Genomic DNA, 27,100 nt, shown 5'->3' with positions numbered 1-27,100 from the left:
GCTCTGAACAAGCTGATTAAGAAAATCCACCCTGTACCTCCATACAGGATGCTCCTGGGAAATTTAAACTTTCAAATCTGCAACCCACAGGGTGAGGCTTCTCTCCATCACAGCCTTGTAGGCAGCAAGAAGCTCCAGCTCACTGCTTTGGTCTTGTCCAAGCCAGCCTGGATCAGCTCAGGATGACTCTGCCTTGCCTACAGTCTCTGCGCAATGACAAACTATCATTGAATGCCCCTTTGGTGTGTGTGGGCTGTCAGCAGCCCCACATCTTAAGAGGATGACCCAAAACACTCATGTAGGGCAATACTCCACAAACTCCATTTTTAAAGACAGTTTAAAAGGCTAAGGAATGGGGCAGGTGCTGTGGCGTAGTAGATAAAGCTAGCACAAGACTGAACATTCTCACTGAATTATACAGCTGCATTCAAAATGTAACCTCTGGGTACGCACACACAGAGTGGTAGATTCCTTGTAAAAATGACACTGGGAAAGAAATTAGATTTATGAAAACAGTCCCCCAAATAAAATTTCATAGTTACTGTATTGATTTTTTTTATTATTTATTTATTTTTTGTTTGAAAGGGAAAGCAACAGAGACAGGGAGAAACAGAGGGCCAGCTTTGAACCAGCTTGAAGCCAGGGCTACAAGCATGCCCTCCACATGGATGACAGGAGCCCTTGCACTCCAGCCAGTATCCATTGCTTTCCCAGGAAAAATATAAGGAAGCTGAATAGGAGTCAGGGTGCTGGGTCTTGAACTAGCACCCCATTTGGGATGGTTGTGTCAAAAGTAGAGGCTTTACCCACTGACCTACAATAGCAATTGCATACAATTGTGTACAGATTTCCTAACGCAATGGTCTATGAGGCTGCTACATGAGAAACGCCTATAGATTCTGCTGCGTCACCTTCTTTTCCACAGATAATTTCACTCAATAAGTGTCTCCTAAGTAACCTCCTAAGCCATTATCCTGACTTTGTGAGAAAGCTACAGAAGAATGACGACATTCAGGTACTGCTTCCTGGCCAAAGCATGAATTAACAAACTGGCAGCATCAGAATCGTGTTCAACAACCTCTGGATTTGAACCTGCCAGCTCTCCTCGCAGACAGAGCTGGAAAACTTAGGCAACACCTTGAGTTTTTATTTGACATTTATTTCTCACCTGAAAAAAAAAATGCTTCTCTGCCAATGTATTCAAGACATTTAATTCTCTAGTACTTCAGACAGGAGCCTAAATTCTCATTACAGTAATTCTTTGACAAAGATGAAACAGCACAGAGAAAAAGATCCGAACTATTCTCCAATCCCAAGAGTTCTTTCTTCTACTTCCTGCTTTTTTGTACTTTCATTTCACTTCTAACGTTCACTCTTTGGATTGTTCCCTGATTTTTTAATGTTCACTGTTATCTCAACTAATTAGCTTTTTTTCTGTCTCAGGAGAAAAAGACAAATCCATGCAGAATGAGATAGGATTTAAAAAACGAGCTTGAGCCTGGTGCGATAGAGGAGCAGCGAAAGTCCTCGCCTAGAACATGCCGGGATTCCACATGGGCACCAGTTTGTAGCCCCCACAACCCTGCTTCCCATCCAGCTCCCTGACTTTGCACCCACGTGGAAGACCTGGAAGAGGCTCCTGGTTCCTCGTTCTGGATTGGCTCAGCTCCAGCCATTGCGGCTGCTTCAGGAGCAAATCAATCATCGGACGGAACACCTTCTTCTCTGTCTCTCCTCCTCTCTGTATATCTGCCTTTCCAATAAAAATAAATAAATCTTAAAAAAAAAAACTTGAAAGTGGCTGTCTCCTTTGTGTAAAGGGTATGAGACACATTTGTTTGTTTTATTAATCATTTCATTTTAAATCCGAGAAGCTGTGCAAGACAAACGGAAAATGTCAGCAAGGAAGACATGATGAAGAGGCTAATAACCCGCAGAGTGCTTAGGCGCTGAGAACTGCTCAACGACAAAAACTGCCTTCTGGGAAGGGAACGGGGAGCTTGGTCAACACAGGCCACTGCCAGGTAAGCCACCCCCTGACAGTGAAGAAGTAGAATGCCATCAAGTCCCCAAGATAGTTCACAGGTGCTGCATTGTATTAGCTGTTCACACATCAACTCTTTATCACAGGACAAAGTAAAGGTCATTATATCCAATGTCTTGCTATGGATCATCTAAATGAAAAACAACTAAGTCTATGGGAAATCTTTTCAATTGACAGTAGGGTAAAAATAAATTAACTCACAAACTTCACATACTTGGAACTTGCCCACAGCAACAGAACTATTTGTATATCTCTAACCTTGATGACTGCAGCCGGGGCAATTTATGCTATCTCTACCTTCCATTGTTACTTGCGTTAAATGCTCCCATGACTAAGCAAACACTCCGTTTTAAAAATAGGCTTAATAGGTTGGTGATTCCTTTTCATTTTGCTGTCATACACTTTTCTGCTTTGAATTGGCAGCAATAGTATCAAGAAAGAATCCTTCATGTCAAGCAGCGATTGACTGTATGCTGTTCCATGAGAATTAGGAACCTCGAAGCACTCCTCCCCACTTACCTTCTTGATGGTTTCCAGCATGGATCTTCCTCCCTGCCAGGGCTTCGAGTTCTTTCGGATACAGGACAAACTTGCCATGCTGTGCCATTTCCGGTCCTCCAGCTTTTTATGAAAAGCATTAGCGAGCAGTAGCACCGTGTCATATATGTAAAGGTTAGAAATCTGAAAAAGACATTGTACAGTGATTAATATTATTCAGAGGTGCCAACCATCAATAGTAAGAGAACCAGCAGCAAACTGCATCTCTGCATGTCAGATGACTGGTTGACCAGGTTATTTATTAAGCAGAAGGCTTTCTTCTTCCTTTTTTCCTTTTTTCATTTTCTGCACAGTTTTGCCATTGAGCATAAAGTCTTGTCTGATGGCATGCTTCAATTGCTTTTTCAGCTTATTTGGGTATGAAAGAGAAGATTTAAAAAAGAATAAAAAAGAGAGACAGGTTTTAACAGAGGCAAGGCCAGTCATGTCAGACCTTAGAAAATCACTGGCTCTATTATTTCTTTTTGAGGAGGTAAAGATCTAAGTGTTTTTAGAGATCAGAAGGGCAAATTGAATAATACACTTTGTGAATATGTCATTTTGGCATCCTAGCTATTCAGATGGAGTAATATAAACTTGATCTTACCAAAGGGTGTCACGATGTAAGACAAGGAGGCAGCTATCTGTATACCTGCATGTGTCACCGTGGATTTTGTAATAACAAAGTGAAAGCAAAGAGTACCATTCATAAATATCACAGTGGTCAAGGCTCTGTACAAAGTATGCTGACACACGAAGACATTGCAACTCATTGACATAGCGAATATTATGAGCTGTTAACTGTGAATGCGTGTTTCCATTAACACTTGCTTCTTTCTAAGATAACTGTGCTATTATCTTCTTCCTACACATATTGCAAAAATAGTCTTGCCAGAACCACTATCCAGGCGACCAATATATTATCAAAGGTGCTTGTTTTTCAAAGAAATTAAAATGTATTCAGATAATAGAGACGCAAAAGAGACCCTGGGTCAAAGTTGCTAAATGTTGTACTGTCACCTCAGATTTTATTCCACAATATAAAATTAAAGCAGTAGTAGTCAAGGTAGCAATGGAAACATTTGTTCCTGGGTTTTTCAGAGCGTTTTTTTTTCCATATTTTATTTCTAAAAGCAGAGGAGAAAACACTATATGGACAGTCTTTTGAATATAATTAGTCATTAAGAAAACTGGCTTACAATACAGACTAGTCCTCGGTTCAACAGCTGGGATGATTAGAGTTCAGTGCCATGCCCAGGTACTAATAAGAGCTTCCTAACAGCGTTATCTGAATGTTTTTAACATGCTAGGAAATTTTTAACCATTTGTGTTTGTTAAGCATTATTTTTGAATATCTAAAGAAGATAGGTCTTTCTGTGATGAGACATAGAATATTCATAGATTATCTGCAAGTCAAGTTCATTCTTTGAGTAAAAACAACCCCACTCCGCTCTCACTCCACTGAAGAGCCTGGAAGATAATGATTCAAATGTGCTACCAAAAAAGCATAAAATTTGAAATTAACAGTAGTACAGGGATCAAAATTCAAGTCAGAATTAGTGTGTGAAGGCCCATAGAAAGATGTGGAAGAAACATGAAGAATGACTGGGCTGTATCCTGCAATCCAGGGAAAACATTTTTGACAGACTCCTGAAACCGATATGCTGATGAGACGTGCTTTTGGCAGGGCCGATTAAGACCCTGGGATGCACGCATCTACTGGAGTACTGGTCTCAGGTCCAGCTGTCTAGGAGGCACCAGAGGACAGCCTAAATGCCTGCATCCCTGTCACCCCTGCGCGACACATGGGCTTTGACTTGGTCCAAGCCCTTCTTGTTGAGCCCATGGACTGAAGATATTCCTTCCTTTGTTCCTTCCTTCCTTCCCTTCTCCCCACCCTCCCTTCTCTCTCCTCTCTCTCACTTCCTTCCTCCCTCCCTTCCTTCCTTTCTTCTTTCCTTCTCTCCTACCTTTTTCCTTCTCTCTTGCTCTCTTTAATTTTTTGGCACTTTCTACATTAAATAAGCACTTTTTAAAAAACTGACATGCTGTTATCTCACCCTTTTTCTGACTTTTCCTGACTCTACTGCTTAAAAGATGTTTCCTCTTGTTTCTCTGTTTTGCATCTCTTCAACTAATTGCTTTAAGCATATATGTGAGACTGTTTTTCTCTTTATTTATTCATTTTATTTCTCTTTATCTTTCTCGTACTAGTTAACACTTGCCAATATTAGATTTAGAGAGCACATGTTATGAGTTCACCCTCTCATTCCCATCTTGACTTAGACACTGTTGAGCAGTCCCAGTTTTATCTCCTGAACCCTCGGTGGTCATTCCTTTTTCTCCATGCAATGCAGCCACTCTATTGAAACATGGAATACAAGCAACTTGTTTATCTGCCTTTCAGACCAGAATACTAGTTCCTCTTATAAAGATGCTCTACTTGAATTGTACAACTCAAACCCTAACCTTCTTGTTCTTTGGTTTCCCTATACTTCATTAACCTTTGATACAGCCTAGTACCTAGAACATGTTTTATTTGGGATAGACATTCATCAAATAAAAGAAGTCAAAGAACAAGAAGAACGGAAATAAAGTCAAGGTTAAGGTCAGGTGGATGGACAAAAGTTAAGATGTAAGAAATCTGACAAAGTGGATTCTATCCAAATCTGGCATTTTGGTGTAGCAGTCACCTGCATTTCTCAAGGTATGGATATTGAGTATCTATACTGGTCTTAAAAGTGAGTTCTTTGTACCCAATACATGATGTTCTCAGTGCATGACTGCAGCATAACATCCCATCTTAGCACCTGTTAAATTCCTTCTGATTCTGCTCCCTGCTAATGGTCTGGGCAAGCAGTAGAAGATGGCTCAAAATGCTTGGGCCCCTGCACCCATGATGGGAGACACAGAAGAAGCTCCTGGCTCTTAGCATCAGCACAGCCCAGCAGCCAAAGTGGGTGTTTCCCCTTTTCTTTGTATAATTCTGTATTTTAAATAAATTAAAAAAAATCATTTAAAAATGATGACTAAAGCCTAAGGGAAGGGGAACAAAAAAGAGAAAGAAATGGTTATGCCTGTGGGCGGGCGGGAGGGACAAAAAGAGAAAGAAGTGGCTATCATATTCTCTAAGCTCTCCACTACCGTCTAATCGGTTCCTTCTCAGGTAAGTTTCCATTTTCACCAGAGCATCATAATCTCTTCTGCCATTCTTTCTCTCCGATCCTTCTGAAATGGTAAACTCCAGTACCCCCAGCTGAACAAGCATTTCTCACTACTTCCCTCTCTCTACACTCTGAAATCACTGGGCCATCTTCTCTGTGTGATAACCTTTCAACATCTATCTTGCTGGCTGTGAAACAGCCTCTTCCCTTCAGTTCTTCTTCATCTGTTACACCTTCTAGACTTATCTCCATCTCAGTGTTCATCCTTTTCTTGTCTTGTTTCTCAATGTTTCTGTTAAAACTTTCGTAACCAGAAGTGACACATTGGAGCACATGTGATCTGACGAGAAGAAAGTAGTGTAAGATATTACCTCTCTTGCTCTTGGCAAAATGCTTCTGACATGGAGACCAAGCTTATGTTAAATGAGTTGCAGCATATATGACTTGCAGGAGGCTCATACTGAATTTGCCTTCAGCTTAACAGCTTTGAACAGCTGTCAAACCAGTGCTTTTATATCTAGACATTGCGTAATTGATTTTGAACCTGTATTTTAGCTCTGAAATTTCAATTTTCAGGCTTATTATTCAGTCAATTTTAATAATTTTGGATTTGGTTATGTAATACAACATAAGCTTCCTCTTCTAGCTATGCCATTTATAAATTTGATAGGTATGATTTATTCACTTTCATATAGAAAGTGATAAACATTTTGAAAATACTAGGTCCAAAGCCAGAATTCTGGGGATGACTACAAAGAATTCCTTGCCTTTTAAGAGTGAAATATTTATTGGTGAAGTTTGAACATATTTCTGGCTCCATAATTCTCAAAATGAGAAGGGAAAAAAAAACTCTAATTGTATGTTGTAGATATGTTCAATGCTTCAGAACACATCAATAGCATATTTCAAATATATTAGTATCAAGCATATTTTTGACTGACAGATCTTAGAATATTATTTTTTAAAGTATTATTTACTTTTACTTGAGTTACAGAGAGCAACAGGGAGAGATAGCAAGAGAGTCTTCCATCTACTGGGTCACTCTCCAAATAGCCACAAGTGCCAGAACTGTATCAGCCCAAAGCCAGGAGCCAGGAGCTTCTTCCAGACAGGGTACAGGGGCCAAATGCCTTGGGGCATCCACTGCTGCTTTTCTAGGTCATTCTCAGGTAGTTGGAAAGGAAGTGGAGCAGCTGGGACACCCACAAGAGATGCTGGAGCTGCAGGCAGAAGATTAACTTGCTGTGCCACGACACCAGTTCAGAAAACATCATTTTTGCTTAATGATGTGGAGAATACTAAATAACACAGTGGGAGATTATTCCAAACATGATTGTTTAATTTTATAAAAAGTCACATTATCATTTCTAGGCAGATAATGAGTATTTAAAAAGCTTTTCCATCCAAGTTCTGATTGTTCACTATACTCTGCCCTAGGAGCCTCTTAGTGAAGACATGGAGTGAAGCCAATCTATCCTGACGTTTCAAAGATTTCACTGCGATTTTCAGAAGGAATTTTGTCAAACAGTAAACAGAACTCAACATACAATATGTGACATTCTCCCAATGTAAAATCTGTATCAGTAAGAACTTAATCTGTCAGTGGTTATTCTGAAGGAAAGCCTGTTTTCTTATTTGAAATACCTTCAAATCATCTAATCAATAATATATTCAGCAGTTTATTATATATGGTTAGTATATTAAACTCCTTCACGACATTGTCCTCCTTCCTTTTGAAACTTGGACACTATTACAATCTCTTGCTCTTTGGTCCTTTTGTCAAGCAAGCCTTCCACTAACATTTCTAGATTAGAAAATTGTAGTCACATCTGCTAACTCATTGATTGTTCTGCCCAGACTCTATTCAGATCAGCTTGGGCATGCAATTCCATTTTCCTCTTTCATGAACTTTAACTGTAACCTTCCCAGTGTAACGACAACTTTTTTTTGACAGACAAACCAAAATCCAAAGAATTTGACTATTTCTGTTTTCTTTTCATTAACAGCCAAGCCAGCATCATTTTCAGCAAACAATCAACAATGGACTTATGGTCATTTTATATATTACTCAAACTCTACTTCTTCTAATTACTGTCTTACAACTTGAGCTAACCCTGGATTTAATCATTCTGAAGCAAGAGTTTGGAAAACTTCTAGTCTTTGTATGTTTTATTTCCCTTCCATGTACATTAAAATAGATAACAGCACAGAGAAGTCTCCACAAACCCACTCTATCCTCTTCTGCTCTCTTTATATTGATTAGTGTGATTTTGTAGCTGGGTTTCTGTTTTCAGAGCTCACTTTGCATACTTTTATGTTTTCTGAAAATTTTTAATTGCACCCAACTGAATTCTACAGTGAAGTTTATCTGTGGTAATATTTATTTATGTTGTTTTTATAATTTCCAAGTTGAAAGAACAGTTTCTCCTGGGAAACTTCCTACTTCCAAATTATCAATCAGTGGTATACTATTGATCAGAACTTAATCCAAAATATCAAATCATTATTTTTATTTCTTGAACTTCAGGTGATAAAAAGTTTCACTAAGGCTAGTTTACATATCTATTGTCCAATAAGTAAACAATTTTAAATTTAAGAGTATTGTACTACAACTGTTAATTACGTAAATTTTCTCATATAAAAGTTTGTCAGTGTTCCCATACAGATTTAGTTAAACTCTATCACATGTAACAGAAAATGTTAACATGTAACAAATCCTTGGAAAAGTAATGGCTTGGCTTTCTTACACCTGTGGGTTTATGAGAAGAAAAATGAAAGTATGGGCTTGGGAGAGAGAAGTGTTCCTACACAGGTTTAATGCATCTGAGCGATTTTGTACTACAGAAATAAAGTATTTGTTGCCTGATTTTATGGATTTCATGAATTGAAGGGAAGGATCATGCTGGCAGGCAGATGTGCTTAAAGATACTTTCTTCTTTCCCTTAAGGACATTGTCAATAATTTTAAAGTTACTGCTTCATTCCCGGCTACTTCTTTTATTAGGAAAAGTATTTAATATCTCATAGTTTGCTTAATCAAAATTCTATTTTTACCCATTGAAGATTCTATTCTTTTTCAATTAGTTATCCTCATGGCCAATCAATATGCAAAGCTGGCCTACGATCAGCATATCAGGATGAGTGACACTGAAATCCACAAGGTCTTACTAGGGTCTCAGAATGGTTGGCTTTGATTATTTCATTGTCCTTAATCAGCTGAAATTCAAAAATATGCACAAAGGTTCAAATCACTGTGATGTGTGATAGAGGAAATAATTGAGAAGCACATTGTAGGATTTATGATTCCAAGTCCTGAAAGGGACCTTTTTTTAAAGGAGTTTAAAATCCAGTAGGGAGCAGAAAGTTCCATGGGTAATGATCCTGGAGTCATACTGCTCATTTCAATGCTAATAAATGTGAAGAAATGATTGGATGAATGGTAATTCGTCTCTATAAAATTCACGAGATGATGAAGGACAAGGAGATTGTGGGATTATACTTTAAAAGAAGTAGTTTAGAAGATTACCGTTTTTGTCTAGTACTATTGGAGTTAAGCTCTTCTTTTGAGGTTAAATTCACCAACTCTTCAAACTGAACTTCTCTAAGAACCCAAAATTTAAAAGAATCATTTTCTAAAATATCTCATGTTTTTCTGGCTTCTAAAACTGACCACGGTTTCAATCATTGCTGATATCTCAAGGTTATGGTTTAAATATTCACTAACAATACTAGCATGAAACAATAATGATACTGACTTTTATATGAAAAACTCCACACAGATGGGATGCAGGAGCTGAGAGTATCTGATGGATGCCTTCTTTGCTGCTTCTTGCCTGGCTAGGGACTTCTTCCTGCTGTTGCTGGAGTGTCTGCCTCCTTCACACTGACAAACTGAAACCTGCAGTGAGAAGAGGGAAGGGCTTCCCATCTTTTCTTAAGCAAAACAAGAAAGTCCCAAGTGAATGTTTAAAGAGCAATCTCAGGAGCAAGCCACAGGGGCCTAATGCTCTTCACTTTGCTCTTGAGAGGATTTTACTTGCTTACTTTCTAATTCTTTGTTGTATTTGAGATGGTGAAACTTTCAAAGATACCATATCTGATATGCATAGGAGCATAGGAGTACAAAACATTGAAGCTTTTTTTTTTTTTTTTTTGCATTTCTGAACAGTTTTCCTGAACAGACTTTAAAAACAGCATTATTATGGGCCCAGCTCGATAACCAGTAGCTAAAATCTTCACCTTGCATCCATCAGGATCCTCTATGCTGATTCATGTCCCAACTGCCCCACTTCCCTTACAGCTCCCTGCTTGTGGCCTGGGAAAGCAGTTCAGGATGACCCAAAGCCTTCCATGTGGGAGACCTGGAAGAAGTGCCTGGCTCCTGGCTTTAGATTGGCTCAGCTCTGGCTGTTGTGGCCACTTGGGGAGTGACCCAGTGAATGATAGATCTTTCTCTCTGTCTCTGCTTCTCTATGTAAAACTGACTTTCAAATAGAAATAAATATACCTGAAGAAACAAACTTACATTTCTATGTCCTTTGTATGCCAAAAAAAGAAAAAAAGGCATGCAGATAGAACAGCTTAAAAGCTTGAAGTTTGTCATTAGGAGTGTCAACCACAGAGGAAATGTTGTGGATCTGAGGGAGGAGTTAGACTGGGTAGTGGGCAGTTAGGGTATTCTAGGTCCCCATGTCGTCATTTTTTTCCCTCAAATATAAAATGGTATTTCCCCCACCATGTCTTGAATTTTCCCGAGACAAGCGCATATTTTAACATATCAAGAACACGCTTCCCCAAGAGACAAGGACGACATTAACAGACCAATTCCCCATCTCAAGCCTCAGCCCAATCCCATCTCTGGCCATTGCCAAGGGAAGAGTTTCAGACTGGTTCTATATCATTAGAAAGGGACCATAGAAATTGGCTGGTGACACCTTCCCGGGCCTTTTGTCCAAGGCCAGGTACCATGGAAATCAGGAATTCTCCTTTGTTTATGGAGAAATATTTTTGAGGTGAACCTTTAAAAGATGCTCTCCCCACCATTAATATGGGCATTTCTCTCTTTCCTCCTGCCACAATGGCAGGATTGGGGGGGGGGGGGCGGCTTCTGTCTTTCCCCTGCCACAATGCCAGAGGTCTAGGGTCTTTTTCTCTCTTCCTCTTGCCCCATGGCAGGAGGTCGGGTCCTTTCTATCTCAAAGCACCCTCCCGTCACTAGGATGGGAGCCTCCTTTCTCAACTTTTCTAATGAATCTTGCTTTAAAACTAAACCTTATCCACATGATAATTCTTCTTTCCTGCGAGACAAGAATTGAGGTTGCTGCCATAGTCAGGGTCGAAAACCCTACAACAGATCTGCTTAATTGAAATAAAGAATCTTGACTTACTCTACTTTTATTAAGCAAGAAGATGCTTTCTTTCCTATAACACAGTCAGAAGGATCAAAGAAAGATTCTTGGAACTCTCTGACAAATTGATTAAATTGCTGGAGGAGGAGAGACATTCAGAAATGATAGGAAGTACAAGGCTGGATCCAATGTAACTCAGAAAACACTCCCAGCAATGGCCCAACAAAGCACTCTGAAGCAACACCAGGGTAGTTAGCACTCACCTCCATGCTCTGAGCAAATGGATCCTTTGGATCACACAGTGTTGAAGATATTCGATGGTTGCCACGGAAACATCGCTGACTTATATTCTGCGGGACTGGAAACGTCTGCCTAATAATTGTTAACCTTCCAATTGACCTTCTTACAAGCTCCTGCACATCCATATCGTTTATTTCCTGCAAGATAAGAAAGGAAAGAATTTTAAGTGCTAACACAACCGCAGAATCCATATGTTGCTCTTTGGAAACGCGAAGCAACTCTGTCAGCACACTACATTTGCTTAATGCTTTAGGAGACGGCCAACGGGAAACAACAAGTGTTCTTGAAATGACCCTTTCATTTGTAGTTGTTGCCTATGTTTTGAATTAGATGCAATAATTCCTAAAAATTAAATGGAGCTACTGACTTAAAGATACTATATTAAAACAAGTTTGTAATGAACTCTTTGGGAAAATACAGACATGTTTGAAACACTGAAAAAGTGGCAAACTAGATTTAAAATTCATTCCTTATGATTTTTGGTGAAATATACAATTTTTTTTCGAAAATAAAATAACACCTTCCAAAGGAATCCCAGGGGATGAAGTCCTTTGTTTATCATGAAAAATGCCTTCACTCAGTTTAGAATGCCATCCTTTTCCTATTGTCTGCATGATTTCACTGACCACTAAAAACTGGCAAACAGCTGGTCAATTTTTCATTATCTGTCATCTATTCACAAAGTGAAGTTAAACAGTGTCCACTCTACTCCATTTTAAGCCCTAAAATTAACAAACATTAAATAGCATTGCTAATTAATATTAGCAATGCTATTTAATACCTTTCAATATTTTTTCTAAAAAGCATTTCATAAATTTTATAGCTGGCAACTTTCATTCCACTCTCATTCATACCATACCATACCATACCATACCATACCAATCTTTTCATACTATTAGCTAAGTGGTTGTATATATGTGGTTATTTTTTCCTTAGCAGTGCAAAGATTTATCAATATTCTGCCAAGCAACACCTTCTCAGCTTATATCACCCAATACATCAGAGTAACGAAAAATGTTAAGAAGTGCCTACTATATGTTATGCCAAATTCTACATGCAATATTAGCATCTAATTTTCTGCTACAAATGACATTAATTCAGACAGTTTTATTCTAACTTTATAAAGGGGGAAAAAAAGGAAGATCCCAAGATCTTTTATATTCATAGGCGAGATTTTCAAATTACATTAAAAGCGATGCACTCTGAAGTTATTAAACATGAAATGCGTATTTTCCTAGAATTAATTAAATATTTATGATAGAAAGAATAAAGATTATGAAGATACATTGTTTCAATACTTAACAGCCTGATGAGTCCATAAACAATGATAAAAGCATTTATCATAACTAAAATGTAGGAGAACTAAACCCCAGACGGGGGGTGGTTACCTTTACTAGGCGCCCAAACTTGACGTTCTCAGGTGCCTAAGCCACTACAGCATATCTGAAGACATGCCACTCTAAACTGAGTCTACTTTGTCTGTTCTTTTTTGGAGAAGGGAAAAAAGCAATTTTCAAGGAGGAAAGAATCTGCTATCCTGAATGAAAGTAACAGACCATCTGTCTTGAAAAATTCACTTGCAATTTTAGTTTTGACACATGATCTCAAAAGCCATTTACAGTGATATGAAAACTTGATCAGGCCATTATTTTATATTTACAGAACTTGACTTCTGCATTTGGATTGGTGTGTTTCCAGAACAGGAGCTGCAAGATTATATAAGCTTCATATAAAAGAAATCCCATAACTAAACCTCTGTATTAAAATGTGAAACTGTCACAGAATCTTTATGGGTGTGTGTTCTTTAAACGCTTTGAGCTTCAGGAATAATGTTTGGACCATAAGATCCTTAAAATCATCAACTGAAGAACTAGTGCTCTCTCTCTCGAGCTGCCAGTGCCACCAATCTGTGCCAAGATACAGAGAAATTTTTTGAGATTCAAAGAATTTTCTGAATATAAATTATAATATTATTTGTCCTTCTAGTAGTTTTTATTTGACCAAGTGTATTTAAGAATAGAACTGAAATTACAGTAAAAGTAAACACACAACTTTTGGGTTTTTATTTCCTTTGTGTTCAAGTGTAGTGTATTTTACCTGGCTCATAAAAAATTACTAAGAATCAAATACATCCAAGAAAACTTTCACTTTGCTCTAGTGGCTTATTGGGGTGGGGGTGAACTCTGAACTACATAAGAATAGAAGAAGAAAGGAAGAAGGCTTAAATAGCAGCTGGGGATACAGCTCACTACCGAAACAGCCACTTCCCAGGACAAATCCTTTGGGAGAATTGAATAATTCCGGAATCTGTGCACCTTTACAGCTTGGGCTACATGAATAGAATATCATGGAAGGGAAGACTCTCACAGCTCATTGACTCTGATGCCATGCCAGACCATACAAACCACTCCAGAAAAATAGTTATTTCCCCCTTTCTGCTTCTCATTCTTTCATCTTTAGCATCTACGACATTCTTAGCTCAAATTACATTTCTAATAAATGCTGACATTAAAATTGTTTGAATGAAATAATGGTGGGCAAGATGTTCTCAACTCATCTTCTGAATATTAATAGCTAATATTTTAATCCATTGGGATGCCCAAGATTGTGAATGATTCTTAAGAACTTTTCATAATGGAACTGAACAAATTACAGTTCACTAATTTGTTTTTCTTACTGTGCCTTTAGTCTATATCTATGAGCCATGATGATCTTTAGTGTTTTCTTGAAGTTTAATGTTAATGTGAAGCAAGTATTCAAACACCAACAGGCTATCTGCCAGTGGGAAGAGAATGGCAAGTTTCTGCTTGACAAATTAATGGTTAGCAGCTTAATTTGCTACTAAACTAGAAAAAAGTGAAGAACATCTTTCACACATATAGATTTCTAAAATCTCAGGAGAACAAAAACAAAATCTCCCAAATCAATAATTCTTCCTTTAATGGCAATGATTAGAAGATGAGAATGAATGAATGGGTTTTAAAAAATACAGCAAAATCAAACAAGGACATCAAAGGAGAAATTCAGTATTATTAGGGAACTCAAGGGCACATAAAACAGGCTCGTTCTTGAAGTACTAAATAGTATATATCTTCCTGTTGGAATTTCCAATTTTGTAAAACTCAAAACACGAGGCCATCTGCTTTAGGGCTCTGAAGGGGTGACAATACTTATGCAGAAAGGCAGCTCCACTGATCGCAAAGGGAAGCTAAATAACAACACTAAGTACTAACATAAGATGGATTGCACGGTATGAGCTGGCACAGCCTCTCATTATAGCACACTAAATACAAATGAAAAAAATACCTTGCTTTTATGTTTCTGCATCAATTTGTATTGTGATGCACAATGCCAACTTTGATTTATAGTACTTTTCTAAAAAGCTATTGGTGCAATAAGATTAAATAAATGTTTGCAATCCATTTTAAAATTAGTAACAAAATAATAGCTACACAAAGCAAACTAGACAGATCCATAATCTCTCTTCTCTCTTTCTTTTCTCTTTTTCATCAAAATGGGCATGCTATTGGGCTTTTTTGTGTTATTTTTAGTTTATTAGCTTCCTAGCAAGTTTCAGAAATCTATATACTTTTTCCCCTTTTCTGGAAGCTAGAATAAGATATGATCCATCTTAAACACAAGAGTTTGAATTAAAACTATATGTGAAAAGGATGAGACTCAAGTTTCCTGAGGTTGTGTCAGGGACATGGAGCACCTGAGTGGACTCATGTGGAAATAAAATTGCTGACCTTGAATATTTTTTCCTCATGATACATTTTCTCACGGGAGAAAATTTAGAAAATAGGCTCATTCTGTGATTTTGAATCTGGTTCAGATAAAAGTAATAACCAGTGTAAACGGTGAAGGTTGCGAACAATGCAGTTTTTCAGCAGCTAGAAAGTATTGGTTTGCCCAGGAGAACTGACATTCTTGTTCCTGGATTAGAAAGCCCAGCTATGGGCGATAAGAGGAAGAGTGGAAGGAGAGACATACGGTGTCACGATGACATGACAGCGTGGGTGAAGCTGTAGTTATGGATGTTTATAGAAGAAACTCAACTTGGAAGGATTAAGAAAGAATTGCAGCCTTTTATATAATCTTTTATACTGGTAACATTGAGTGAGTAGATCATTTTGCTTATATAGCTTGTTTATTTTGCAACATAGCAGTCCAAATTAGACAGTCACCACTTACAGGCAGTATTTCTTTGCCTATTATTTTACTAAAAAGGTCAACAAATGGGTGCACAGTACTTATGAAAGATATAATCAAATATATTTTCTACTCTTTCTATGTTATTCATTGCTAAGGAGTCATATGTTAATCTATTCAGGCGATATCCATCCTGGTATAACGTTTGTAGGCTGAGATGATTTCTTCCAAAGAACAAAGTGACCCCTAAACATTGAATAGGAAACTATTGTTCCAGGTAACTTTATTTGGATTCATATATATTTTTTAAGATTTAGGTATGACTACTGGAGGTGAATTAAGGATTTATAAAAGCACTTTTCTATGGGTCTCTTTGACAGTTCTATCAGATAGAAGGGAATAATTATTTCTACATAATGATGCAAATATAAATGTAATTTGATTAATCCATGTATCTAGGAAGCAAGAAGTAACTTTTTTGCTTATCAAATTCACTGATACGTACAAGTAGGAATAGTTAAGCTTACTTAGCATCAAGAAATCTGCATGGTCTATTTCCTATGTAAAATTGAATATGGGATACAAATCAATTGATAAAGAATCTTGATTTTAAAAGAAAGTAATCTAAAGCTAAAGACAAAAGCTAGTGGAATAAATTGCAACTGACTTTGTGAAAATATCCAAGATGGAAGACACAATGAGAATTACCAAATGTTACCATGAAAACCATCAAAGCTTCACCCTGGAAAACTTTTAAATCTTATCGTCACCATTCAGAATTGTGTAATATTTGGCTAATTGTGTGATTTTAATAAACTTTAGTCTTCTTACAAAAAAAAAGGAAAAATCCCAAAGAAATTAAGCAATCTAATGAGAATGTTTACTTGGAGTTTATCAAGGTCCTTTTCCTTGCCATGCTTCCTAGTTCTAGCTGAAAATGAGAAGCTTGCAGAGCTTCAATGAGAAACAGATTCCATACACACACACACACACACACACACACACATTGCCTGAATGAAGCTCAAAAAACTACATCTTAACTTAGTGTGAGAAACACAGTGACAAAACAGACAGCTCTGCAGTTTGGCAGATAAAAAAAAAATTGTCAGAGCTTTCCACTGCCTCTTCTCTGAGTTAAAAGAACTTCCATCAGTGCATGGGGATTAGGTGAAAAACTGAAGTGGGAGAAATAATCTCTTAACCTCTATGGACCTCGTTCTAGTATTTCCTAGAATAATGTTTATCATTTAACAAAATAAGGAGAAAAAAAACAATCTGACTCTTCCGGTGGCATGGTCACTGTCACAGTCCAATTTGACTATCAATGATCAGGCCCTACGTTAAGAGCATTATTTCATAGTTCATTTAATTTTTATTATGAACCTATAAAGTAAGTGTAATGTTATACCATACAAAAAATTTATAGAGGCACAGGAAGATGGTAAATCCATGGCACACAGCTAATGAATTTGTAGAGCCAAGACTAATTCTAACTTGCTGACTGCAAAACCAGAAACTTAACCCCTAAATACTATCTCATTATAAAACAAACCTTACTATACTTTTATTCTTGCTATTCACAGAAAACCACATTATATGTATTCTTAAATAAAGGTTTTCATCAGATACTTCATCTTGTTAATGGCAGATTTGCATGATCACATTATTTGTCCATGACTGATTTACTCATAATCTCTGAGATGAAGGTGATAATGGCATAATCTGTTTCACAGGGCTGTTGGATTGTTACGATTGTTAAACATTGTTCACTCTATATTTTTACCTCTGTGAAAAACAAAGACTCTCATAAAGAATTGGACAACTCTGGATTTCAAAACATTCGCACTTCTTTATGGAAAGAGGAAAATATTGATGAGCTATTTAATTCTCCTGTAGATTGGGGTAGAAATAAAAGTTCTAGAAACAACATTAAAATATAAATGGAACACAAGCACTCCACTGGGAGGAAGTCACTTTGCTTACAAAGAAGAACTGTACATTTTATAAAGATGATCTTCCTAAGCAGGCAGTGTGTGCCAACAGCAAAAGCTAAAAGACACTCAGTGGGGAACACTTTCTCCATTTATTTTGTTCACATAAAGCCCTTTATCATCTTTTAAAAGTGCTCGTTCTATTTTTATTTAACAGCATCCACTCAGTATGCTAAAAGTTTACTTCATGTTCTGCTTCTGTTTAGAAATCCAAGGTCATATGAAATGCTATAGATATATATATATGTATTTGACAAAAGAAAGGAGTTTGACAATATGGCTTAGTCGGCTTTACCTCATTTATAATGATCCAGTGACAGTCAAAAGCAACCAAATTAGTCTCCACAACCTAGAAGAGAAAAGAGACCAGCTATCAGAAGGCATTCATCATGAAAATGGACATACTTGGCAAATCTTAAAAAAAAATCACAATTTACAAAGAAAGGTCTTTGTTATTTAAGATGGAAAACATTGGCAAAAATATTTTAAAAGTATTTGTGTTTTACATGTAGACATATTGCAGATTTAGTAACTGAATTTTAAAATATGGCAAAAGTCTAGAAAAACTTGGATTTCGACTGAAAATAATTATTCATGAAAATAATTTTCTTATAATTTAACTGAGAATCAAGCTCCAAACTTAAATAACATTTCCTGTCTCAAATAACTTCGATGTCTTTTCTATTCAATACCCAATAAATATCTAGGTACAAACATTTACGATTGTCCGACTCTAAATTAACATCCTTATCTTTTGTGACTTCTCTGTCTATAAGTTACTCACTGTTTTGATGAAACCCTTATGTATTCCTCTTAAAAAAAAAAAAAGTAGTTCTAATTCTAAATCCATCGGAATATAAAGACTGGGTGGGTGTTTTGCCTAGAGATCAAGATGTCAGTTTGGGTTACGGCATCCCACACGGCAGTGCCTGAATTCTAGTCCCGGTGCCACGCTTAATTCCAGCTTCCTCCTAACGCACGCCCCAGGAGGCAGGCAGCAGGGTTTCAAGTACTTGGGTCCCTGCATCCCACAGGGAGCCCCACACTGAGTTCACAGCTCTCAGCTTCCGCCTGGTCCACCCCAGGCCCTAGCAGGTATTTGGGGATTTAACTAGCAAATATGGTATCTGTCTGTCTCTTCAATAAGTAAATTCATTTATAATTTTAAAAGTACTAAAGACAAGAGATGTTTTATTAGCAGTAATACATGGCCTGGCTGTTTTAGTAGTTTTCAGTTGGCTAATAAAATGAAAAAGATTATAATATATTAAAAGGCAAAGCATATAATGCAAGTAGCAATATTGGCTTACTGATACTCAATAGATTTATTTGAAAGGATCCATGCTTGTGAGGCCAAAAACATGAAGTTACAGAAAGGTGTGAGTGTGTGTGTGTGTGTGTGTGTGTGTGTGTGTGTGTGTGTGTGATGTATACAGTGAAATAGCTTTTGCATGAACATTTCTGTTCCCTCAAACCTTGCCATTCACGTTCTTGGATGTTATATTGAGATTACTCTCCAAGAAACTATTGCTACTTTTAGAAATAATATTCAAAGATTGGGATTCCAATGAAGATGACTTGTAATAATTAGCAAGGACTTGTGAAAACTGTGAATTGCATTTGGGTTATTCTTCATCCTACTGAAAAATGTCTACTGTGCAATTGGATATGTGCTTTTTTGTCACTTAAAGCTTTCTAATAGTATATACATATTTGTAGAATATATGCTTTATTATGAAATGTTGGTTTATTTATTTCATCTTATTAATTCATTTTATTGGAAAGGCAGATATACAGAAAGAAGGAGAGATAGAAAGATCTTTTGTCCTCTGTTTCACTTCCCAAGTGGCCGCAACAGCTGGGGCTGAGCTGATCTGAAGCTGGGAGCGAGGAGCCAGGAGATTCTTACAGATCTCCCACATGGGTGCAGGGCCCCAAGGCTTTGGACCATTCTTCATTGCCCTCCCAGGCCACAAAAAGGCTGCTGAATGGGAAGTGGCACCCAGATGGGATCCCAGCAAATGCAAGAAGAGGAGTTGGCCACCAGGCTATCGTGTTGGGCCCTAAAATTTTGGTTGAAGTTCCATACTACCACCACGTCAGTCATTGTTCCTCATGAACTGCTGAAGTATAGGGTAATGCATCACCAGAGAAGTGATAACATGATATCTGTTTTTATTATCATTATCTTTTTTGCAGAACCTACATTCTGAACCTGTAAGTAAAACAATGCAGAAAATGTAACCCATCACAATTTTGAGTTTGGAGAAAAGCATCACTCCACAGCAGAAATGATAAACTTTATTTCTTGCTCTCTGATTGTTTCATTCTATTAACAAAAACAAAACATTAGAAAATAAGTGGAAGCTTCATTAAAATGCAAAAGAATACAACCTGATATTTAGATATCAAGAAAGCCTGCTGGGTTAAAATGGAGAAAAACATGTGCATATGAAAAAAAAAACGAAACAACTAAAATATGGAAATTGAGAGAATTCAGAGAAAAGGGTAGTGCAAACCAAAGAATGGGAAGTACAAACTGGAAGTACATCTGAAACAATGTTATTAGCAGAAAGAAAAAGATGTCCCAATTTAGCTTAAATTGGTCTCATTTAGGTAATGTGTACCATGTGGTTAGAGTAAGCAAAATGTAAGCTGCGAGAATTCTGCATTATCCACAGGAAGTGTTACAGGAGTGAGTAATTTTGTGCAACAGCATTTAGAAACTAAATAGAAGGTTAAGAGCTACAGAGTGACATTGCGTTAATTTGTTTAGAAGATGAAACATACCTGCCACTCAGGCTTTTTGTGGGTGAAAGAAACTTGTAGGCAAATGTATGACTCAGTCTTGGATATTAGCTTGAGACTGAATCTTACATTTTGATGAAGAAAGGCAATTAGCCCATCGAAGGCTATGATTTGCACTCATTGCACAACCCATCCTTGCTTTGGTCTAGTCATGAGTATTGAAGCATAAGATAGTTTGTAAGTTTAAATTAGAAAATCTAAAAATTAGTAGCACACTAATGCAGATAATTAAACCATAGATATAGATGTGTGTAGTGTGCATATGAGTATATAAATATATATATGTATATAAAATTTCATTTTCTAAACCTGGGATTCCTCTTCACAGTGGGCTCCAGTACCTGTGACCCCCAATATGCATAAGAAGATATTCACTCATTTGTCTTGATAGCATTTATAAAGAAAGAGTGTATTGGAGTTTGTCTATCAGGTTTTCAAACTCAGTTTTTGATCTGTCTTTACTATTAGATTGACTATTCAAAAGTCATTAGTAGGAAAGCTTTCTTCCAATGAGGTTACCGCCCTATGCACAAGTGAGTCAATGCAAAGTTTATTAGCACTAAGATATCAATAGCCTTACAGTTCGGATTCACCTCAAATTTTATGTAAATTCAAAGATTCATCTAGTAGCAGCTATTCCACTAGGCTACATTTCTTGGAGGTTGGCCTGCAAAACCACGTGATGGAGTCCTAGCCAAGAGAATGGGCACAGCAGCACTGTGTGGCCTCCCACGTGCTTGTGTCTGCTTTCCCCGCATGATTGTGATATTGTGCCCACAGGTGCACTGACTGACACAACAGCATCAGTGCATGTCATACAACTCTCTACCCGTATCTCTGCTGTGGCTCTCCGCTGACAGCATCTGAACCTCCATGGTATCAAGAGAGCATGGTAAACCAGGTAGGCAAACGTTAGCTGATGTTATAAGAAGGAACAAAGAAAATAACACCCAGTGGAAGAAGAACACAAATCCTAAAAGCGGGACCAGCTTCCCATTTATTTCCCTTGCTGTGCTTTGTCCATAGGAACTCACTGACCTGAAGGGGCACTTCCGCTGGTCCAATCACTGGGCCGAAGAAGCCATTTGCTGCTCCAACAAGAACCTTGGGGTCAGTACTGTCTGGAGGGGCTTAGGGGAATTGCAGATTCAGCGATTCACCCACAGACTTTCTCAGAAGAGGCAGGGAGGAGGTGAGACGAAAAGGGGGCCTTTAAGTCTAGACCATGAACACCCCTTCCTGAATACACACTGCTCGCTGTACTTTGCTGAGACACGCACCTGATTTGTCACGTAGAAGAAATTCTGTCCCATCCTCTTCCCCACCCCTTAATAAGTTATGCTAAAATTGCCTTGCAGTCTGCTGGTTCATAAGCCATGTTCTTCATTGATAAAGTTCCCTGGGTTCGAATCGGCAGTAACAGCTACATTGTGGCTCCACATGGGAGAGTGATTGAGTCCACCTCACCAAATATGAGAGATTTTTATCAGTCTCAGCGAGTTACCTTTTCTAATCATAATAAACTTTGATAAACATATATTTGCTGGAGTGATTTTTGAGTCTGATTTTATAAATGAATCATTTCAAACTCATATAGTTTTTTTAAACTTTTTATGAATATGGAACAATCAGGATTTTTTTAATAGGAACATTGTTCTTTGGGGAAAAAAGCAGATTTTTTTTGAAATGGTACTTAAGAATGAAAACACAGACCTTGCTATGTGTGAAGGGTAACGGTGACCACCGCCTTTCTGCATGCCCGTGGAGAGCGGCTTGCAGCCTTTTTGCACACTTGTGGAGGGCATAGGATCCATGGGGGCCGGGGGATAAAGCTGGCAGGGCCTGCGGGGACCTGACTTCTCCCACGTCCTTAGTCTGGGCAGGGTGGGGGAAGGGGAGAGACTTAGGTGAGCATGCTGACCTGGTGTGCTGGTGGACCAGGCTTGAAAACTTTAATCAGGACTGGGTCTTAGGTGTGTGGAGGGGCAGGGTCCCTGGCCAGCACATGTGCCAGGAGCTTGGGACCCTGGTGGGCAGGCAGAACTCTGGGCTAGCATGTCACCCCATCCAAAGTTTGGGATTTGGAAGGCTGATGAATCCAAGTGCTCCCAGGTGCAGGGACTGTGGCTTGATTAGGTGATGGGGCAAGGAGGAAATGTGGGTGGGAGTGTGGTGCAAGTGAGGAGTGACTTCTTGAGGGACATCAAAAAAGACCACTGTACTTGAAAGTAAGCGAGGGGGATGAGACTGAGGGGTTTGGAGGGGGGAAGCTGGAAGATCTTGATGGGTCAGATTGATGCACGGGCCCAAGTGGGAGACCTGAGCTGGGCTAGTTAGCATAGATCACCGCCAGTCACCACTCACCAATGCACGCTATAGCTAGGGCTTGTCTAGATCACAGTATTCACCAGTGAGTCAGAACAGGGGATGAATTATGTCAGGCTAGGCCATGATACTGACCAGCACATGAGAGAATCAGGTCTCAGGATTTAAATTCTGTGGGGGACATGTGGGCACACCTTTGTGGAACTGCAATTTCTGCTGGTTTGCTTCAGAGCTAGCAATAGTGATGTATTAAGCTAGGCTCGATTTGGGAGCCCTCTGACACTCCTGGGTCCTGGGGTGGGCCTGGTGGCAGACTGGGCTGGTCCAGGCTGCAGCACCTGCAGACATACCCAAGAATGGGGATTGCAGTGGCCTAGGCCACAACTGCTCATACAAAGGCTGGGATCCTAGCATCACTGGCACATACAAGATCTGCATCTTGGAGGGACCCAGTGGTGGGACTCGGGAACCTTCCCTGGCAGGCCATAGCCCCCACTTTTGAGCATGTGGTACAGGCTGGTCAGGCTGAGCATGGCAGCTCCACCTATCTGCAAGTGTGTGGGTTGGATCTGAAGGGGAGTGGACCAGATAGGGCCAGGTCAAGCTTAGCAAGGAGCCATGTACAGGAGCCAGGCAGAGTGTTCAGGAGCCGGGCTGGAGTGCAGATCATGCTGGACTAGGCTATGACACCTACCTGTTTGCATGAGCCAGGGATGAGAATAGACTAGACAGGACTAAGCTGCAGCACCCACCAATGATTGTTATGATTGGGGCGGGCCAGGTTAGGATGGGCTGTAGCATCCAATGGCAAAGGTCAAGACAGGGATGGGCTATGCTGAGCTGGGTCAGAACAATCACTGGCATGTAGCTGAGAACAGGCGTGGTTGAGGAGCTAATGGGATGCCCCAGGTGGTTTATCTATAAGCCAGAGTATGTTGGGCTTTGCCGCAGCATCAGCTGGAAAGTGCTGGCACTGGGGGCAAATCCTGTTAACCTAGACTACAGAAGCACTTGGGGAGTACAAGATCCAGGATTGGGAGTGGGTCCAGGAGGAAAATGGTGGGTATCTCTCTGATGGGTGGCAACTCCAACTGGTGAGCATGAGAACCAAGGCTGGTGGTAGGCCTGACTAGACCGGTGGTGGCACCCAGTGGCATGAGTGTGGGCTGGATAGTGGGTTTGGTTTGGTTGAGCTAGGCTTCAAAGCCCATTGATGTGTATGAGAGCTGAATGGGATGTGGGACAGATTGGGCCAGTTCTACTGAGCATACTGGCAAGCACAGGAACCAGGGCCACCCCCAGTGTGGGTTATTGGGGGTTGCTCTGACTAGTCTGTAGTTCCCAGTGGTGTACATGAGGGACGGATGTGTGGTGGGCAGGATTGGGCTGGACCACAGCACCCACTGGGCTATGTAAGAGGCAGGGTTAGAAACAGACCAACCCAGCAATTTGCAACTACTTGTGTGTGCATAGGCTGATGTGGGGGATGGAGCAAGCTGGGCTCCTACTGAGAGGCACACAGCAGTCAGGTCTTGGATTGCCTCAGATTAGGTTTCTTTGGGAACTTCCCCCAAACTGAACCACTGCCCTCAGAACTCCAACCATGGGCAGAATTGCAAAACCTGTGGTCTGACCATGGAGTGTGTGCGTCAGAACTGGGTCTCCTTATGGTTTAGGTGGAATAACGGACAGCGTACCCAGATGCACATGGAAGATATGGCAGACCACTGAATCCTGCAGAAGACAACTGGTACCATAGCAGAGGAGGGAAGGAAGACAGGACAAATTGGCCAACTACCCCAGCCAAGCACTGACAGCAAATGTCTGGAGATTGGAGACTCTATGTCAGCCCATGGACCTTGGGAGGATTTCATTATACTTGGATCGGCGAGATGGACAGCAATTCAGAATTATTGATACCAGTTAAGAAGAACCCTCAGAACACGCTCCACATCGGGGACCGTGTGGGCAGCTCTTCCCCGACCCTGGGTACTGAGAGGGTTGGGAGGTTGAGGGAGGATTTCCCTTCATGCTCCCCCCTTTTCCTAGACACAGGAAGAAGAAAAGGAAAATTTGGAAACAATGATCTTATTCCGTTTCCCCTAATCCTTAACCCTGCCCATCCCGATCAACTATGTAACCATCATAAAAAATAAAATGTATATGTATATATATATGAATGAAAACACAACCTGTTCTTTGTAAACACAGTACACCCTGAGTTCTTTCAATTATATTGCCATTGCAGATATATTCATCAAAGATAGACTAACTACTTCAGAAAGTTAATGGGAAAACTGAATTCCAGTTTAAGTTTATTGTGATGTGAAAAATTCATACGTTTTTTCCTACTATGTATATTCCTTTAACATTTTAAATGCTGTTTATGTACATGAGTTCAAAGTTGTTTTTTCACTAAACTTATCTTTCTGTTTCATTTTCCGCAAATATTCTGAAGCACTGTTTAAAAATCTACACAGAGTGATTAAGACAGTAAAATTAAAAAGAGGAAAAGAAGTGGGAATCTTGTTTATGTTTTTCACATGTTATCAAACTGAGCTGATACCAAGTGCGTGTTATTAGCAGAGACTTATTTACATAGAAATTCTTAGCCTTTTGTGAAGATAACAAAGACAACTATTTAAAATCCCAAATCAATTCATCTGATGACTTCTGTATTTCTTAGCAATATTAATCCCTTTCCACTTGATAACACTTAAGCCTAAGTTAAGCTGTATCAAACTAATGGCATTACTAACCTGGGGGATTTACTTCTGGATTTCAGAAGTTATTTTAAGATATGTTAGAATTTTTAAAGGCTGTTTATCTATTTCCACAGTTATATTAGAATCCAAACATGAAAAAAATTATTTCCTTTTTCCATCTTGCTTATCTGGGTAGCAAAAATCCTATTTTGGCAGTAAACATTTGAAATCAATGAAAGGAATTAAGCAATTTTTTAAAACTTTTTTCATATATAATCTATTTAATATTCAAACACAGCGCTATTTTAGTAATTAAGTCCCATTGTGTAGATTCTAAGTTGTTACAAGTTACTAAACGCCAGGGCATTTTGAAACAAATTTCACAAAGTTTTAGACTGTCACAGCATTGTAAAGGTACTAAATGCAAAGTTATACAAAACAATATTTGCTCATGTTTATTTATACTGAATATAAACATGTATGAGTTCTGCCAAAAAATATCACATTCCACTTGAAATACCAAAACAGAATGATAAGAGAGTAAGTAAAGGATAAAAACAACCAATGGAAACTCCGCTATGTTTGGTTGTCAGAATAACAGAGGAGGGCCTGGGGCAGGGGGTAGCATGCTAAGCCTCCGTCTGCAGTGCTGGCAACCCAAACTGGTGCTCCAGCTCCCAGCTGCTCCACTTTCAGTCCAGCTACCTGCTTATGACTGGGGAAAGAGCAGAGCATGATCCACGTTTTGGGGTCCTGGTACCCACAAGGGGACCTTTCCTCTGCTCTTTGGTATGGATCAACTCAGACAGTGACATTTTAGTCAACTGAGATGTGGCGCCACTAATGGAAGATCTCTCTTTCTTTTCTCTACAAATATGCTTTTGAATAAAAACATATCGTATATATGTATAAGTATTTATATATGGATACAGGGGAAATCGAAGCATGGGTTTTCCTTGGGAATTTATCCCTCTCTCTTCAAATTTTCTTTCACTGTTACACACACACACATTAATTGTTCCAAAAAGCACAGTGTTTGCTCATGTAAAGTGATGTCACATCGATACATGCTAATGTAATCCTAACATGAGTGACTATTCCACCTGCCAAGATGCTGAGCTTACTTCAAAGGACGTGAGCAGAAAAGGAGGAAAAAAAAAAAAAGAGAGACAAAAAAAGTGAAGATCTGTCAGGAAGACAGGCGATGAGTAAAGACAGGCCATCTGTCACTGGCAGGAACTTTACAACTTCTGAATCTTTAGAAAAGCCTGACAATTTATCACCACATCTCCCATCATTTGTTCTCAAATCTCTAGATGTGCTAAATATAAGACAATCCATAGAAAAGAAATCAACAACATTGCCCAAGCGTGTAACTCACTGGAAATAAATGTGAAGTGTTCCTGCAAGTGTCGAAGACATTTTCATTGACTAAACAATAACAGCGACATGCTGTTTTCACTCAACCTTGTGGCTTAACTAAATTAAGCTTGTTCTCTTTGCAGGGTGTACTAAAATGTCACAGGTTTATGCAAAGGTTCCCAGTGCTTCATGCACCTGCAGTAGCAAAGCTACCAGGTGTCTGCTTCACTCTTTCACCCATTCCAGATTGTCAGCTGGGAAACATTGAGTAGCAGGCCAACAAGGAGGACACCAGCAGTCATTCTGGAACAAGTGGTCAGGAAAAATATTACACAACTACTCCCTTCCAGGTTCTTCCTCTATAG

General features: G+C 39.1%; 1 protein-coding gene across 3 annotated transcripts in view; it reads right to left on the bottom strand.

Annotated features, from left to right (window-relative positions):
* Positions 1-27,100, bottom strand: part of GRID2 (glutamate ionotropic receptor delta type subunit 2) — a 1,273,704-nt gene that overhangs the window by 535,245 nt on the left and 711,359 nt on the right. For all 3 annotated transcript variants that reach the window (XM_040967041.1, XM_040967039.1, XM_040967040.1), the window contains 3 exons: positions 17,831-17,884; positions 11,356-11,529; positions 2,564-2,725 (listed from right to left, as the gene is read on the bottom strand). In XM_040967041.1, the coding sequence (XP_040822975.1) occupies positions 2,564-2,725; positions 11,356-11,529; positions 17,831-17,884 (390 nt within the window). The remainder of the gene's footprint in view (positions 1-2,563; positions 2,726-11,355; positions 11,530-17,830; positions 17,885-27,100) is intronic.

This window comes from Ochotona curzoniae, unplaced genomic scaffold (genome assembly GCF_017591425.1).
Source record: "Ochotona curzoniae isolate NIBS_2020 unplaced genomic scaffold, NIBS_Ocur_1.0 scaffold_4506, whole genome shotgun sequence".
Classification (NCBI taxonomy): domain Eukaryota; kingdom Metazoa; phylum Chordata; class Mammalia; order Lagomorpha; family Ochotonidae; genus Ochotona; species Ochotona curzoniae.
This window is presented reverse-complemented; position numbering and strand designations above follow the sequence as displayed.